Source organism: Anopheles funestus, chromosome 2RL (assembly GCF_943734845.2).
Source record: "Anopheles funestus chromosome 2RL, idAnoFuneDA-416_04, whole genome shotgun sequence".
Taxonomy (NCBI): domain Eukaryota; kingdom Metazoa; phylum Arthropoda; class Insecta; order Diptera; family Culicidae; genus Anopheles; species Anopheles funestus.
The window spans coordinates 27806500-27824707 of NC_064598.1; the positions used below are offsets into that span (position 1 = coordinate 27806500).

The window sequence follows — 18208 nt, forward strand, 5'->3', positions numbered from 1 at the left end:
CATCATCTTGATAATACTGACATCAATAATATGTTTCGCAGTTTGATAAAGTTTGGACCAAACACCACCATTGGAACCAAACCATCTCTTTTCCCTTCCCAAAATCCGCTAGGGTTTGACAGCAATCGAATAAGCAAATGATTGCTTCGAAAAATTCCCCAACCAGACATTCCCTTTTTTTCCTTTCGAGCACGATTTTAACCACGTACGGGCCCCCTAGCCAGACACAAGGGTACAGGGATTAACCGGCCGGCAAAAGCTGATGAACTTTGCTGCTTTAACATTTTACCCAGCAGAGGAACAAACGTTCAACCTTTACTCCTCTCCAATTTCGGGACCTACTTCGGATGTGGACGATGTCGAAAAAGTATGGCGTAATCAAAATAGAGAAACTAATGCTTCCACTTTCGCTTGGAATTGGCCGTGTGCGCACCGTTGCGCGATACATACACATTGGAAACCTTTTTTCTTCTTCGTTGGCGCTATCTACATCGATGGAAAAGTGACGCTTGGTGTATAAGTCCATGCAAGGCATCGTGATACATTATTCGCTGCCGGGAACTGCCAAGACAATCGTTGTCTACCGGCAACGGGGTGCTTGGTGGCTACAAGATTCCCTTCGTACCCTGACTGATGCGCGATGCCACCACGGAAAATGGCTATCATTTTTATCACGGTCAGTAGAGCACGCAGACAGATTGGCACTGGGAGCTTACGGCTTTTACACGCTAACGAATAGACAGCAGTAGAATGTTCAATCAAATTCCAAAACACACGCACTGTGCCATGAATTGGTGTAGGGCCGCAAACAGATGAACTTTTGGAATTTGGGACACGAAAATTGGATGGATTTCGGTAATTGGAGCGGGTAAAGGAAAATCATAAATTTACAAAAACCGACACTAAGAACAGCAACAAAAATCCCCCTTCTAGAGGAAATCGTGAAGGATCTCTTCCACGGCAAAACTTACCCTAGTATCACGAGTTCTCCATATCTCATTCGCGGTTTATCCGTATCTGCATCGCTCTCCGTAATTATCGGAGACTCTGTGCCGTCAGTTCTGGAAAGTAAAAAGAAGCGGAAGAGATCGTATTAATATAAAGCGGACAACATGTGTATCTATCAAAACTTTTTTCGTCCAACACCAGGTTTAGAATCACTTACAAACTAATATCGCAAAGCACTAACCGCTAATAGGATCTAATAGAGTCTCCCCCGACCATAAAACGCGTGTCGTGAGACGGATTTAAAAATATTTCGCAAAACCGAACGAATGGTTTTCTCACGCAACTCTCAACGCAACCCTGGCGCAATGGTGGTTGCTGTGGCGATTTCTAGCCATGGTCGGTACGCGAAACAGCACGAAAGGGACCCCCACCCAGCTTTTTAGCGAGAAACAGCATAATCACCGCGTCGCAAAACCGTCCGTCAACATTTACCAGGAAAGTCGCCCACGCTCTAGGCCTTTGCTGGAAAAATGGTTGTACGCCCTTCAAAAGACACACAGTCGTCGAAGAAAATCCGCAAAAGAAAAGAAAGTACACGCGCGCTCTCTCGTTTTGAAAGCAAAACAATAAATCTTTGGCCGCCAACAACCGTTTGCACCAAAAACCGTAAGGCAAATAAAAGATGACCCATAATAGTATGACGGATTGTTGCAACAAAACAAAAAAGTATGAAAGAAAAACTCAAACTAAATGTATACACACAGTTGCGTTCGAAATTGTTCCCTGTGGAGTAATTAATTATTATAAGCTAAGTTTTTTTTTATTTGTAATTTTACTTGTGCTTTAACGATTTGTTGGAGGCTTCGCTAGTTTAGTGATGATGACACTGGACAAGTCGATCGGTATCGAATCCTAAAGGAGGGCTAAACTATCCAACAACAAGTAAAAAATGTTCTACGAAGAAATAGCAGGAATAGCCCAGAGTTCTTGAGGTCGTACTGTCAATAGAAAAATAATAGGAGCTTTTAAAGTGTAGCTAACAAGATGTTTGAATTGTGATACCACGTCATAAGAAAGGCGACAAAATATTTCTTAAGTAATAGGTTAAATCCAATCACCAAGTCAACTACATTAATCGAATTATCAATTATTCTTGGAACATTTTTGGTCAAGTGATTCGCAAAGAGAATATATGTTTCTTCATGATAGTAAATCAAATCCACCAAGGCACCAAATTCTACCGAAGTTCGCTTTCCAGATGCTGTACTGTATCGTACAAGCGTAACATCTTGATTCTACTACCATCAACATAAGATTCATCATCATCATCATTACGATATGACGGGAAGCCAAACCGATATAGATCCACTCCGCTTGGGGTCTAACGCCCGCTTACAAGCAAGACAACAACACCCCGTCCAATAGTCAAAATGCCACCAGCAAAGGTTCAAGAGCCTTTTTGGGGAAAAGATGAAGCGTCTTCTTGAGGAAATCTATTTATGGGAGTGCAGAAAAAAAACACATTTCAACCACAGCGAGAGGAACAGAGTACATGAGTGCGTGATCCATCGATGAGACAGCTGTCACGCAACCGTAGGCCAAAGGGTACAAGATTTCTTGTCCATACTTTCAAATACTAGCTGCATGATGTAGTACGTGAGGATGCTCTTTGATCACCATATATCGACCTAGAACGGTAGGTACAGCGAGCAAACGGCTCTGGCTTCTTCAACGCACTCACGTATCTCTTCAAAATGTGGAAAGATGATCAAGCTAACACATTTGATGTTTATTTTGATTTATTTTTATTTTATTTCTCTTGTGTTTTGAGGTTGTTTTAGGAGATATTGGGAACAATGTGGCACTGCGATACCAAAACCATTTTTTTCTTTCTACAAATTAAACTAATCTCTGTTTTACTGAAATGCGTCTTAAATTTAAAAATATTACCTCTTCTCATTATCTCATTCTCAATTTCTCTATCTTGTCCATATATGCGCATTTCTTCTCGTGATCGCTACTCGACTTTGAACCTTCGTTTTAGTCCATCCCGCCTGGGTTACTCACCACCCTCCCACGTGCCCCATCAATCCCATGACCACAACGCACACGTGCGCGAGAGCTCTTCGCACACAAAGATTAATGTGAAAGTTCAGTGACACCTAATGGTTCTAGATGACGCAGAAAGGCAATCGCACGAGGCACACCACCGTCACTTTAGGGCGACAATTTAAAGAAAAAGTTCTGCCTCACAACGTAACGAAAGAAATCATTTCAAACCTCGGATCGGCGAGGAGAAATGTGAAAACCGCCAAGATGGCGCTCCGTAGGTCCAAAAAAAAAGTATTTTCGTTCACTGCTGCCGCATTTTCACGGCTCCAAAAAGGCATCATTTGTCGGCAGTAAATGGAATGGGGGCGGTGGAGAAACCCATAAAATCCCTAAACAAACAAAATGATATACACAGACACACACTCTCTGAACACAGGGAGATAGTTAATGCAGGGTGGCAACTGCGACATCACATCGATTTCGACCATTAAGGTGGTCTGCAGTGGTTTTTTTAATATGCCATCCAACACGTAGGGTGAGAATGAAGAAATTTGGAACATTTTATTGATTTCCGTTCGTGAACTTATCTACAGCTGACGGAACGGGAGTGCTTTATTTTGGTTGTCGTTTTTGGGGAAATTGGACATTTTTATCCGCAGGTAAGTACTTTCTGTGTAAGTTGTTTTAACTCTACTCTAAGGGGAGATATACCATTAAAGCTTCTTGCTTTTGGATTCAGGATAAAAAGTTAAAAATATCTAACGAGAAGTATTTGATCATCGACATTTCTTCAATAAACTTTGATATCCCTAAGACTTAACTTACCTACGTTACCTAATCTAATTTGTCCGATCGAATATCTCAGAATCGCGTTGCCTGATTAACTTGGGATTTTCATCAGATAGTTTTTACATATTTTACTATAACTCTTTTAAGTCTCCTAAGAGTATAATCTTCCTTCGAGCAGAACATGTAAAGACCCAATCTACATAAGTTTGATTCTAAAAGCTAAAAGACTGATGTCGATAACTTCAAGCAGCAGTACCACAACCAAAACAAAACCCGCTGTCAATAAAACAACGGAAGGGCAACAGTATGAACCAGGAAACTCCTTCAAACGACATCGTAAGCCATCGTTCGTATCAGCTGTTAATTATTGAAACGACATAACAGCTTGCATTCATTAGAATGCGTTGTACACGTAAGTTTGCCTTTTGCGCTTTCCTGGTGATGACGACGTACACAGGTACCGTCACCAGACGTGACAGCAAAACCTTTTAGATGAGAAAATTCGACACGAGTATTCTAACACCCCGTAGTAGTACTGAAAAACATGCTGTGCACGCTTCGTAGTAATGCGACTAAGCGATGTGAAATATTTACGCGGTATGGAAGGCACTGTGCTCTTGATGAAGGTTTAATCGATTACGATAATGCTATGCACGATCAAGAATACCATTACAACCATTCTCTCTTAAACACAAACACACACACACACATACAGATGCAGACAATCGTGGTACTAATTTAATACTAGCACTACTAGCACACGATAATTACCAGTCACGAACGCAATCAGTACTTCCTAACAGTGCAGCGAGTATTCCCACGCACCTCCCCATTTATTCCTCAAGCGCCCCACATAAAGGAGTTTCGTGTTGAAACCTGTCTGCCTGAACTGGTCACAGAACACATCACATACACACTAACCGGCTCGTAAGCGGGCAGCTGATGCGGTACAGACTGCACTCAACGCCCAGTTGACGTCAACATATATGCTCCGCCGACGGCACAACGTCCCAAACGGAACATTGGCCCGAGCTGACGAGTTGATTGTTGTAAAACCCGATATCTGATATCGTAGGCCCTGCGGGAAAGGTGTATACGATAATAGTGGAAAAATCTAGGTAGCTCAGGATATGGGAAAAGTGCAAAGCACCGATCATCGATTCTTACACCCGGCACCGTTAACAGCAATTGCATCAAGTGTACGAACATCGCATTGTCGATGGGCATTGTATCAGCGGCCAATCTTGTAATCGAAACGTCGCAAACGCTATCAGTAGAAATACACCGTGGAGAATGGATTAGAAATGCATTGAAATGATGTATCCGCGCGGGGTGATGATGTCGTGGGACGTAAGATTCTGAAACAGCTTGCTACTTGCTACGAAAGCTGTAGGAAGTACATGTGCAAGGGAATCGAAACACATACATTGTTGGGAATCTTGTCGAGAATCTTGTCAATAGGAAGACCAAATTCAAAACAAACCCCATCGCGTATTGCTTGGAAGCATCTTAGAGTAAGAAGCATCTTAGGAGTGAATACAAACCTCAAGGATCTCACGCAAAGTATAAACAGTAATCAATCCGTTTGTATTATCAGACTCGAAGAGGTACAGTAATGATTAAAAACCCCACAACAATTAATTAAAAACGTTTTACCACAAGTTGCAAGACTGATAAGAAAAGCTAATCATTGTTTTAGAAGAAGAAAACAACATTTTAATCCCTTCAATCCTTGAAACTCAATTACTTTTTGTTAGGACAGACACTTAACACCAATTAATGATTAGCTACATCCACAAAGGAATGGTTCGCAGTGGAGATAAGAACTGCAATGCTGCAGTCCACCACGTTGTCCAGATTCTTGGTTCTTTTACAGAAAACTTTGAGCTGCATAGCCACATTCGTTGCATTGTCCAAGGGAGTGTGCCATGCTCTGTTAGTCCAACAACACGAGACGGAAGAATAAATGTATGCGACGAATTATCACTCCAAAGCAGTGACAAAACCTCGAATGGGTAAAACGCTGCTCTTCAATTAAAGCGACTCCAGTTGTAACCGTCTTTCCCCGTCGGTGGAGTGTTAAGCATACAAACCCGCTCGAGAATCAGGAAATAAGATAGTTTACCAGCTCGCGACTACAAAAGCTCAATGTGGTTTCATTTCCGTGTCCGACCGTGTCTTACAGAAAAACCCCACACTAAAACCGAAGACATTTCGTTACATCAGACACGCTTACTGGGGTGTACTTAATATGGTCGCGATACTGATAAGCAACCCGCAAGTGGAAGTGGTTACGCAAACGGGCTTGATAATTCTGTTAAGAGGCAAGCGAGGCTCCACCAACCAGACACATCAACTCGATCAACAAAACGTGAGTGATGCCACGCGCACAATAACCTTCGGCAAGTGCAAAATTTTTGCGAAAGAAAGGAACCGAAGGCGACACTTATTGTGCAGCATTCTAACGCCATTTCCATTTATCCCTTTGCCGTTGCCTATTAATAATACAATGCGCGTATAGTTGCCCGTCCTTTGGTGTTTCTTTGTTTACGCTATTATGTGACTGTGCCAGACAGACAAAACGTGCGAGACGCTAAACTGCGCAATAGTACGGGTAGGGCCAGTTTAGGAGAAAAAGAATAGCACAGAATCTTAGCCACATTGAATTGCCATCGCGATGATCGATAGCCGTACGTGTGTACGGGTAAAAGAAGACGAAAAAAAAGATGACAATCCCAGGTTTGTGTACGTGACTTCAAAACCCCCTTAGAACGCTATATTAGACGCTAAGAAACAAACCCACTTGGGTTTCCATTAAACGATTTCCAAACATATTCAAGCACATCGCCCACTTATGTCTAATTACAATCACTTAGCCATATCACGTCCGTCCCGAGTGGAGGGTCTTACCTTTGCAAGAATATCAGCTGTTTAGAATTCTACGCATCAACAATCACCTCAAAAGCGCAACGAATTGTCGACACTTTTTTCCATGATTCAAAAATCATCTTCTCTTTGCATGTATTCTTCGCTGAACTATAAAACTAGCTCAAAGCAGATGCATGTACCGTACGCATGAGGAGGTTGTATTCAGTTATCGGTTAGTGTTACTCGATTCCGTTTGAAATAACACACCGAAAATTGGAGCTAATTATTCAACATTCTCCTTTTTTTCGCAAATGACTCCCCACGGGAATGTGCGTGATTCTGGCACGATTTCCGAAATGAAGATAAAAACTAACCCCCAGTGGCCTAAATACAATGATGCGAGTTTTTGCTTGCTGCCACAGAACAGACGCTGTTTGATACCTCGATACATCGATGACCTGATTACTTGCTGTTGGTTCGTGACTTTATACCACCACCGAGCATTTTTGGATAAAACCTTGGATAATAGCCTGAAATGCCGTGTACATCGCAATAGTCTAAATAGTGGATAAGTCTAAACTAGCACTCAATAGAACTAGAACGATCATGCGTTAGAAGGATTATTTTTACTGGAAATTTCTTCTCAAACAGATTTGAAGATCTGGGATTAAGTTTTAATATTTTTTGAAGCTGTTGGCGTAACTACAGAATTTCTTGAAATAAGATTAGAAAGTGGCTGAGGCAGGTAAACAATATCTAGAAAGTGCATAGGATTCCAGATCAAGCTTATTGAACAGAATTCAAGAATAATTTCTTCTTTCCCAGAAATGTAGACCCTTAAATCCCGTATTCTGTTCATCGTTACACGTAACTTTCGACCATATCTTCCATATTTCCCTTCAATTCTTCTACCAGCGTTGGTGATGTGCGTAATGGCCATATCCATACGCACGCTCCGATGGTTCAAAACCATATCAACCAATATACAGGCGAGTTCTGATGGAACCGGACAACAAAAAACGTTCTCTCTCCTTCATCGTTATGCCCTTCGTTGAATGGGCACAATCTCTCCATTTCTCTCGTTCACCAAACATGACGGGAGAGAATTTGCCCTCGGAAAGGGTTTAACGACCGCACGAGCAAAACTGTTAGACCGTTGAGTTCAAAACCAACGCCAACTGAACCTCTGCGCGCGGGGAGGGCAGAATCGTCGACATAAATCCATCGTAAACCAAAGCCAGATGAATGGTCTGAGCTAACAGCTTAGTTGAAGTGAGAAGGAGAGAAGAAGAAACAACAGAATACAGGAAGCAAAGGGTAGGAAATAAAATGAATTACAACAACTGAAATACCAGACAGATGAGTAAATAATCACACTGTTTAGAACTGTAACTCGAAGTCATATTGAGGAACACAAGCGAATATCGCCAACGTTAGGAATTCATGGAAAAAGTTTATAAAGGTAAGAAGATAGCAGTGGTAATGATTGAAAATATGTTTAGTAACCTATCAATAAATGAGCAATTTAAAATACTACTAACATTTATATTAGGTTAACAATTAGCAAAAGTAAATTATCTAACAACTGTTCTATTGCAAAGTGTATTCGTTAAAAGTTCTGTAATTCGTAAGGAAAAAATTCCACTGATGGATGCAACTGTTTCTCGTGTAATAAGAAAGTTCAGGAAAGTTCGGAGCATCTGAGTTACCAAAGAATAGAAAGGAGTAGAAGCAAAAGTACAGTTGCGTGGCCAGAAAAGTAGAGTTTCAGAACTATCCTAACATGTCAATTCAAGATGTCGCTAAAAAGACCAAGGTGTCAATCGATTTTGTGCAGAAAACCTGGAACCGTGCTGGTTTCGTCTACTTCCTGGGTTAGAATATTTAGTTTCCAAGAAAAGTTTTTCTAAAATTCCTAAGAATGTTCTGATCTGGCAGGCAAATAAATTAGTAGAGACTAATTCTCTGAAAAATTCAAGACAATCCCATAGTTTCCAATAGTCGATTTTAATAAATATAGTCCATTTTTAAAGTCTATTTACCAAGTAACGTTCATTCTGATTGCTTTGGGTTTCAATCTGTTGTTTTTGATGCTACAAATATTTAATCATATCTACAGCTCTCACCAACGGATCAATAGAAACCAAGCAGCTAAATTCAACCATCAAAAGTCTGTCATTTGCTGGACCTCTGACGGTCTATATAACCTCACCACGAAACTATCGATCGATAATGATTGTTTGAGCGCTCCAATGACGGCTCTAACCCGGGGACAGCTAGACCTCAGCAGAACGGTTGACCAGACCATCGATTGAACTTGACAAAAGTGAAGCATCAGCAGCACCACACATATACACACGGTTTGGCCTCAATTTTCACTGACCACAGCAACAAAAACACAGACACACAGCCAGTCGTTGGCAACAGACTGGCAGCTGCGCCCGGTCGTCAGCTTACATAGCTGCCATCCATCAGCAAGGTTGCTACTTATGCTCCACGATAAAAGGGCTGCCAAGCTTTTGCAATGGAAGCAAAATTTTTACTTTTATTAAACTTTCAATACCTAACAAAATGTAACAAGGGCATTAGAAGTTATTCTTTGACGTGTTCCTGCTTAGCGCAAAGTTCGCATAACCATCGCACTCACTAAGAATAAATGAAATGCAGCCAGCCAGCCCCCCCGTGCCAGATGACTTATTTATGCTACGCTTCAGAGAACACACCGAACACATCGAAAGGTAGGTAAAAGGCCAGCCCACATACACCGAAACGGGAGTTGCAGTAGAACCACCAGCAGCTGGATATTTCTTGCGGTTTGTTTTTTTTTCCTTTTCACCCCACGATCTTTCCGGCCGGGATGAAGGAGGTAGTAACCACTAACCAGCAGCCATTACAAATTAAGCATTTGAACGGCCTCCTAAAATAAAAACAAAAAAACCGAATCGGTACGGTACCACCCGGTCTCCAGCAGCACCGGTAGCCACACACCGTACTGATGTAAAAATGAACGTTGAAAACGTAGCAACAAAAAGTTGTCATCTGCTTGTGCAAAAATGAGAAAAATGCCGTTCACACTTGGCTTCTTTGCTATCCGGCATTTTTTGTTCGCTGGCCATGGGAAATGAAATCCGCAAAAGACACAACAGCTGACACCAGCACTTGCGCACTCATTGTCATGGGGAGTTGGAACAAATGGCTGCTGGTTGCAGGCAGCTGAATAATGTCTCCCGGTTGATGCAATGAGCAGGTGTTGCCTGTAAAAAACCACCGATAATTAGTCGAATATATTGATTGTTCTTTGCCCATGATCCACCAAAAAACTGACAACACTCCCAATGATTATCAAGTATATAAAAACTTATTAAAAAAATTCAATATTTCTAACGCAAATAAGGTCTTTGAGCAAACCTTTTTTTATGTCTGTATGAACATTAAATTAATCAACTAGTTTGGGTTACTTTCGGTTCGGTAGAGTTCTTTGGGACGAATTCTTGGCAATAATTAAAATTAACTTTAGATACCATCATCATCATCATCATCATTTTCCTCCAAGCAAACGGTTATTGGCGAACGAAGTTCAATGTTTCAAACGTCGATAAATTAATTGCTTCTTTATAATTGAGGCAGTAAAATTTAACACACCGACGAACAAAGGAACGACTCGCAAGTGTTACCCTAGTGCCTTACCTATGTTGAAGCGTGCTTCGTTATATCGATGGAAGATGGTTATGATGTCATTGATGATACAAATAACGATGATGAAATACTTTTATATAGTTTCCGAAGTTATCTTAGCACATTCCAAGATTTAATAGTGTAATTAATGACTTATAAAACAAGAAATATATCGAAGAAATAATTTCACCAAGGTATTTTCTTGTCTCCAAAAATATTCAACAAGCTATTCTTTGGTGAATAACTTATTAATAAGAGTTATTGATTTTTTTTCTTTTGGAATCCATTTTCTTCAATTTAAACCATCTTCATTCAACGGTTCCGCACCGTTATAATATGAGCTTTAATCCTGCAATGATGCAATCGGGCTGCAATCCATGTATGACTGGGCAGAAAATGTCTGCACCTGTTTCAGAAATTCAAACAAAAGGTATATCGCAACAAACTCATGCACCCAACACTAGGCGTGATGCATTTTTACCTCACTCTGACCTGGATTGCGTGTTTAGTTCCTCTTTCTTTTATTCAACTTTTACAACTTGATTTTTTAACCTGACCATTCGACCTGAGTCATCCTCAACCGTACCGAAGCCCCATCATATACGTCATCTTCCGTGACAGGCGCATGAGTTCGTCATGTGGAGTAAATCATTTTCACCCTCTGCATTAAATCGTTTGCTACCAATCTGTAAACTCCCATCGGAAAATATGAAAAAATATGTGTATAATATCAACGAACACATAGGTATTTAAAATTCCTTCAGTAAATATGCTGAATCTCTCACAGTAGTATAAATTTAACGAACGAACAAGTCGCCACAAGTACATCGTCTTATTAGCCTACATCCAGGCATCATCTGATGTCCTTGAGAAACCACTGTAAGTGTATGCAACGCATAAACCACGCTTGAGTCATACGCTCGAACGGTGGTTTGCTCGAATGCCATAAGGAAGCATTCTACCTCCGATCTGAATGCTTCCACGGGCACTCAATTTCCAAGGTTTTTCTTGGCAATATATTCGTGATGGCATGCTGCTCAATTCTAAAAAAAAACATTCACAACCAATCGATACGATTCCGGGGCGGATGCAAAATAATGGGCATGTCATAAATACATGATGAAAGCTCATATATGCCTTGACCACTGCCGCATTACCGGTGCAGATAAGCTTTAGCAGAGTACGCCCTGGAATGTTTCAGTTCGAGCTATCCGAGGTTTTACACAGTTGGAAACTCTGAGATTCAATAGTGATAAGTGTTCTTGCACACCCAAACAGCGGTCTTTATCTAGAGAGGTCCCAACAAACGAGGTCTGTGAGCTATAAAGAGCCATAAACATTCTGCAACCAATTCAATAGAAATTCTATCTTATCGATTCTATTTGCTTTGTTAGCTTCAAGGATACGCGTTTCTATGCGTTTCATTTATTGATGAGGAGCTAACCGACCAAATGGATCCATTAGCTTTCCATCGAAGGGTTTTCTTGGGGACTTATACCCGGAATCTTTCTTTCGATTCGATTGATTCATCACGAAGGAAGTTTATGTTATAATCAACATCCTATGTGCCTTACCCCACGCATATCTGAACATTGGATGAACATATTTCACCTTTTTCAACACAGAGGAAAACCTTACCATTCGGGGCACATGAATAAAAATCCATCTTGTGCATTGTTACAGCTTCAAATTGATATCGGTCGACGCGCCTTTATTGCACAATAGACGCCCCATTGTAGGAACGGTGTACAGATATTGCTTTCGTTATTAATTACAGCTACGGTTTGCCATTTATTTCCTCCGAATGTTTGTACACCCATTGTCTGGGTGAGGTGATAAATGGACACAATTATAAGGCCTCCATAATCACGTATCCTTCCTAGGGCAATAGAATAATAGCTAATGCTTCTCTACCAAGATCGATAAAACGATCAATAGGAAGTAATCCTAAAATTTCGTTAGTTTCCAACTGAAATTAATTATGAAATTAACCTTCACAAAATAGATATTTAGCTAATAAAAATAATTTAAAAAATTCTAAAGTGTAGCAAGAAGGTCTGAAAGTTTGAGTCATGGAATAAATACTAATCTTGAGTACAACAAAAAAAGGTCTATTCTTCAAAGAGATGCTAGTTATACCCATTCAATCTGTTAGTAAAAATCTATTTATTTAAATGCAAACATTTATGATAAACAAATTAATTTCTATTTAACATTTTTAACGCTCGTCCGAATAAGTTAAGGAGAAGAAAATTTCTTCCAACCAAAGTAAATTGTATCCTTGTTTAAGTCTTCAATGATTGTAAGCAATATGGAATAGTCGATCGTCAGGAATAATACACAAAAATTATAGTGTTATTATAGTGAAGCTTTTAAAAAGAATCCTTCATGTAAATCTTCAGTGAAAAGTCATTCAAATCATAAGCCGGCTCTAATATTAATCAATTTTCATAAATTTAAATGAATCCTGACAGATTGATGAATATTTTATTACTATCTGCCAGCAAATTTAAATTCAAAGGGCTGAATCTGAATCAGATTCATCCAATACTACAAAATTAACGTCTTAAAACAAAATGTGATGTAAAAACAATTGTGACAACATGAAAGGAGTCAATGTATTAGGTAGAGTCAATGTATCAATTTTATCTGTGACGCCTTCAAAACTCAACCAAAAAAAAAGTGGACAACACTGGTCAATAGCAGACGCTCACCAGCAACATTTGGTCCATTCTTTTCTAAACTTCCACAAAACAAATTACGCCCACAAGAGACATGTGCATGTTTCGTTTACTTCACTGTCTAACTCGCCCCCCATTTGTCGCCCTGTCGAATGTGTCCGTTCGGGCTTGAGATTGCTTGCACGTCGCACATTTCTATTTCCCTCGCATACTTCGCTTTCCATTAAATTGAATCCAAGCTAAAACATCATCGAAACCATTAACCTACCCGCCCCTCATGCGTAGTGGGAGACGGACAAGAAGACATGCAAATCTCTGGTGAGATTATGCAAACGAAGAAAACGGGTGAAAGAAGCAACCGAAGTACCAATTGAAAGGAGGCAAAGCCGAACCAATGCCACTGGGGAAGAAGGTTGGTGGACCCTTCTGCCGATTGGCTAAATAAACGACCATCAATTGATTTGTAATTGCTGTTGTAACCAGTTCAATCTCCGTCTGTCCTTGGTTCGTGTGTACACCTGCAAGTGCGGAGTACTGTCGAAGCACTGGGGCCTGATGCAGTTTTCGATGCCAAATCTTTCAATGAGGAAATAATTCATTAACGATCGATGCGCTTAATTATGACCTTGTGGAATAATTATACTTAAAGTAATAAGCCATGGCCTTGTGTATGGAAATTGGAACAAATAGTTTGTAGTAATGCCTATACGAAACTATAGCACATTTTTTAATCAAAAACTCGTACAAAATGCTTTACCGAATTACAACATTTTGTGTCTTTTTACATCAGCCGCCATCAGTTCAAAAAGAGTTCATCCTTAACGAAACTATTGATTAAGTTTTTTCTTATCAAAATACATGAAAACTATAAAACCTTAGGCCTTTTGGACAAAAATGTTTCATCTTGGCGACAAATCTTTCGACAGCAGGAAGCAAGGAAGTCAGGAAACGAATCTAATCGACTCTCGACACATTAACTCATCTAGCAACATGCCAACACACACACCAACTATTTGATTATGCTTCATCGAGCAGAACCTTACAGCCTCCGTTCTCAGTAGAGCAATTTTGTGAAATAGTCGTTACCATGAAGATACCAACGGAAACTGTTGCCGTATCAGCTACGGGGGCCATCAACAGAATCGAATCTATTATCCTTCTCTGTTAACAAATTGCTTCTGACGCTTCTCTGGAATCTTTGCTGAGTGAACACAAATCACCACAAATCGATCGACACCAGAATAGCCAACAGTTGGATCATTTAAACAAGCCGCAGCTTATTACTTTCACACACCCCCCGGAACTAAACAGTTTCACTTGAAGAATCACAAGGACCGCACTTTTCATCTGCACACAAGCAAAGGAAAAAGAAGGGTTATTCTGCTGTTGCTACTGCCCTTTTGCTGGCTCCCGGTGTACAAGAATAACGCGAGATCCAATGTTTCGCTAATGAACGCATCATTATCGCGCCACATTCGTATTTCCTGGCGCGACGAAACGGCGCACCACTGACATCATCTGCCGCATTAAGTATTTATGGTAACGCTTTACATAAGACACAGGCAGGGCAAAGGGTACAATGAAAAGGGGTTTAAAGAAAGAAAGGAAAAAAAACAGCAACGAAACAGATGTCACTGCACGCTAGTGATGCAGTCAAGTAGACAGAAATGGAACAAAAAAGTGCTTCACCATTTCAAGGCGAACACAGCTGTTTGCTACGATCGTTAACAATTAGCTGTGAGAATGTTGGTTCTAAACATAATAGAAGGAAGCGAGAATTCAACGAATGTTGAAATATGAATTTTACGGGAATTTTTGCTTTGTTTACATTACTAAATCGCATAATAAATAATTTTTTCATCGATTGAGGCAGTTGATTATGCAGTTATATCGATTTTAAGTGAAGGGAAGAAGAGGATTTCCACCATAGAAAATCTTGTTCTTCTTCTTCTTGGCCTCTGAGGTCATGCCGGCCATTTCTCGCTTACGAGACTTATTTTTGCCACATAGCCGAAGAGTCAGTCCTTGCTACGCAGAGGAACGGTCCGGATGGGATTTGATACACGGTCCTGCCGTCTGGACCGACGCCGTTTATCACTTACACCACCGGTCCGCCCATAGACCTTAGAAAATATTTGGTCTTATTTTCTGCTCTTCTTTTAAAAAAAAACGATGATGGTGATTATTCCATTCTACACCTTCAAGACCTACACCAAAAAAACTTTTTAACTTTTCAAATATATCTTTTGCATTGAAATATATCTTGGGGGCGGCCCGGCGGAGCATGTGATAAACGGCGCCAGTCCACACGGCCGAACCGGGTTCAAATCCCATCCGGACCGTCCCCCCGTAGCAAGGACTGACTATCCGGCTACGTGGTAAAAATAAGTCTAGTAAGCCAGAAATGGCCGGCGTGACCAGTAAGGTCGTTAAAAAAAAAAGCCAAGAAGAGAGAGAGAGAGAGTGAAATATATCTTTTGAAAGAACCATATATTCATATCCTTAGTTAAATTACTTCTAATGATGCTATTTAACAAAACATTTCGAACATTTCGTGTCACCCAACCTCTTCCCCTCGGTGGGGTGGACACACGCGTAACATATAATTAACGAACAAAAGGTAAATTATCCACATGCAAAACAGCTTCAACCTTGACCACACACACACACGCGATCATCTCCACTACGACACGATCAATAATCAATGCAATCGTTAACCCGTCTTCCCGGTGGCGCTTGCATTGCTTAGAACTTGTCTGTCAACCTGCGTCATTAAATGGAAATATGTTTTACTGCCGGGAACGGGGCTAAAAACTAAACAACGGCTGTGACGATTATGACATACGCAAATCGTTTAATTGCACAGCTCGATGCTGTAACAATACTTATAAAGCAAATTAATTTAACAATCAATAACAGCCCTACAAGCATAAACCCTGTGTGGATGTGTGGCACAATACAAAAACAATTTGGGGAAACAAAGACGCTGAAATGAAGAAACGATTTTGCTTTGTTTATGACACATAAATTTATTTATTTGTTTTTTTATATATTTTAAAGATAACGGCTTTTAGTTGTATTGTCAGCCTCACAGGGCTGAAAGGAACTGTCACGCATAAACATTAACTGTCAAATTGATATGTCAAATGAAGGAAATTTAATTAATTTCCTATTCCTTTCACCGTGAATCATACGGAAAAGGATTTAAGGAACGTAATTTGCATTGCTTTGTTGGATTTCTTTTTCCTCCACCCAATATTACTAAATAAAATTTGCGACCAAACGTGAAATATGTTTCGCTCCATTCGAAAAGGTCACCCATATTATTGCTAAAAACCTTCGCTTTTTTGCACCGGCTTCTATAATCCTAAACTAGAACCTTCTCCACATGATCGAACCCACTCTCGTGGGCAGGTATTTTCCCAATTCCAATCCCAGAAAAAAGGCTCTTTTCCGGTGTTGTGCCTCGCTCGAAAGGACCTTGTCTGTCGCCGTTGTGTGTGTGTGTTCAAACGAAGGATGGAAAGGAAAGAAGGCTTCGATTACACTGAAGGTTTCAAACAACAAAAAACCGTATCTGAGGGTTTTCTGCTCTTGTTCCATGCCTCCTTTTTTGGTGTTCCTACTTTCACAATCAATCCACCTTTCCGTGCGACGGACCATCGTAGCCAGCGGACCCAACGATAGATGGTTCGAAAGTGGAACACAAAAGTAAAGAATAAAAATAAATTAAGGTTTCACAGAAGGCAATGTACCAGGCGGGACAAGGTTTAACCAATGCAGGGGAAGAAAAGGAATATATTCCGTGTATCGAATTTCTTCCGTTTTTTTCCTTCGCTTTTTGGGACCACTTTTTAATGTGATGTTTGGTATTAATGGAAGCAGAAACTAACACAGAGAATAAGAATGAATTTTTGTTTTTTCTTATTCAACTAAATAATAGAATGCAGTGTCGGAGGAAAAACTTGTCTAAAACCATGTTTCCAGCAATGTCCGTGAAGAGAATAATAACAAAACCTTACCGTTTCACCATGCTTGCGACGACGTTTGTTCCGTTGGTCTCCGTAATGCCGACGACGATGCTTTCTTCCTCGACCGAGCCTATTGTGTACGGGATGCAGTTCGTTCCGCACTCACCGGATTGGTGGCGCGCGCGGAATCGCACTTAATAATGACCAAAAACAAAATCAAACGAATTATGGGACGGAATGGAGAGGGGCTGGGCCGAGTGGGTTGATTAAAATGCCCGCGTGTGCGTGTGTGTGTGTTTGACAGTAATAAACAAATGAACACAAACCGAATGGAAAATCGAATTCCGGGAACGAAACTTATCACTTCACCGTAAGAGATGCGCAAAGATGCAACAACGAGGATCTTTTTTTGTTGTTGCTTTTCACTTCACAAATTTTATTGAATTAATTTGACAAAACGAAATATTTACTGCACAAATTGTATCACTACACACATTCACAATCACTTTGTATGTTTTGCTCACCAAACTCTAACTTTGCATCGTTCACTTGTTTTCATTTATGGAAAGATAAAGGAAAGAAAAAAAACAGTGCACCAAACCGCATAACCGCATTCACACAGGACAGCAGCAGTGGAGCACGGTAACACACACCAGCACAAGTTGGACGAGCATTGATACTGCGCACACTGGACCAACACACAACAGCTGCCCAACTGCTGCTCTCACACAATTTTCCTTTCACGCGGACGCACCAAAAACCAAAACAAAGTAGGCAGAAAATGCACACAGGAAAAGGTGGGTTTTCTTCTGCTGCTTGGATGCGAAAACTCGGTTAGGTTTTTTTTATCTAATTGCTGCTGGTAAGAAACGCTTCACAGGACGGATCCTTCAATGCAACACACAACTACACTCGCTCATAAATTTGCACATAAACACACACACACACATACATTGAGGCACACAAAGCTCAAAAAAGGATTGCTCTGGGGATGTGCAACTGGAAGGCAAGAGGATATCCTTCTTTTCGCTTTCCTTTTTGCCTTACGGAGCTCTTTTCAGGATATGTGACGTCGTACGCAAATGGCTACGTGATGCAAAAACAAACACAACATAGAACCAGGCGGCAGCAACACACACTCAGCACAGCATACTTTTGGGGTTAAAAACGAACACTTGCTGCCCTTAGTACTGCGGCTGTTGTTTGCCCTTCTTTCCTTTTTTT

The 18208-nt window shown here is 40.6% G+C and overlaps 2 protein-coding genes across 2 annotated transcripts in view; one reads left to right on the forward strand and one right to left on the reverse strand.

Annotated features, from left to right (window-relative positions):
- The window catches only part of LOC125765322 (protein pellino), a 37098-nt gene extending 18977 nt beyond the window's left edge, over window positions 1-18121 (reverse strand). The window contains exons 1-2 of the mRNA XM_049430335.1: window positions 17036-18121; window positions 972-1061 (exon numbers count right to left, since the gene is read on the reverse strand). Of these exons, the coding sequence (XP_049286292.1) occupies window positions 972-1061; window positions 17036-17046 (101 nt within the window). The 5' untranslated portion in view covers window positions 17047-18121. The remainder of the gene's footprint in view (window positions 1-971; window positions 1062-17035) is intronic.
- LOC125765298 (BTB/POZ domain-containing protein 6-B) overlaps window positions 1-18208 on the forward strand; it is a 356684-nt gene that overhangs the window by 316320 nt on the left and 22156 nt on the right. The gene's annotated exons all lie outside the window — the stretch shown is intronic.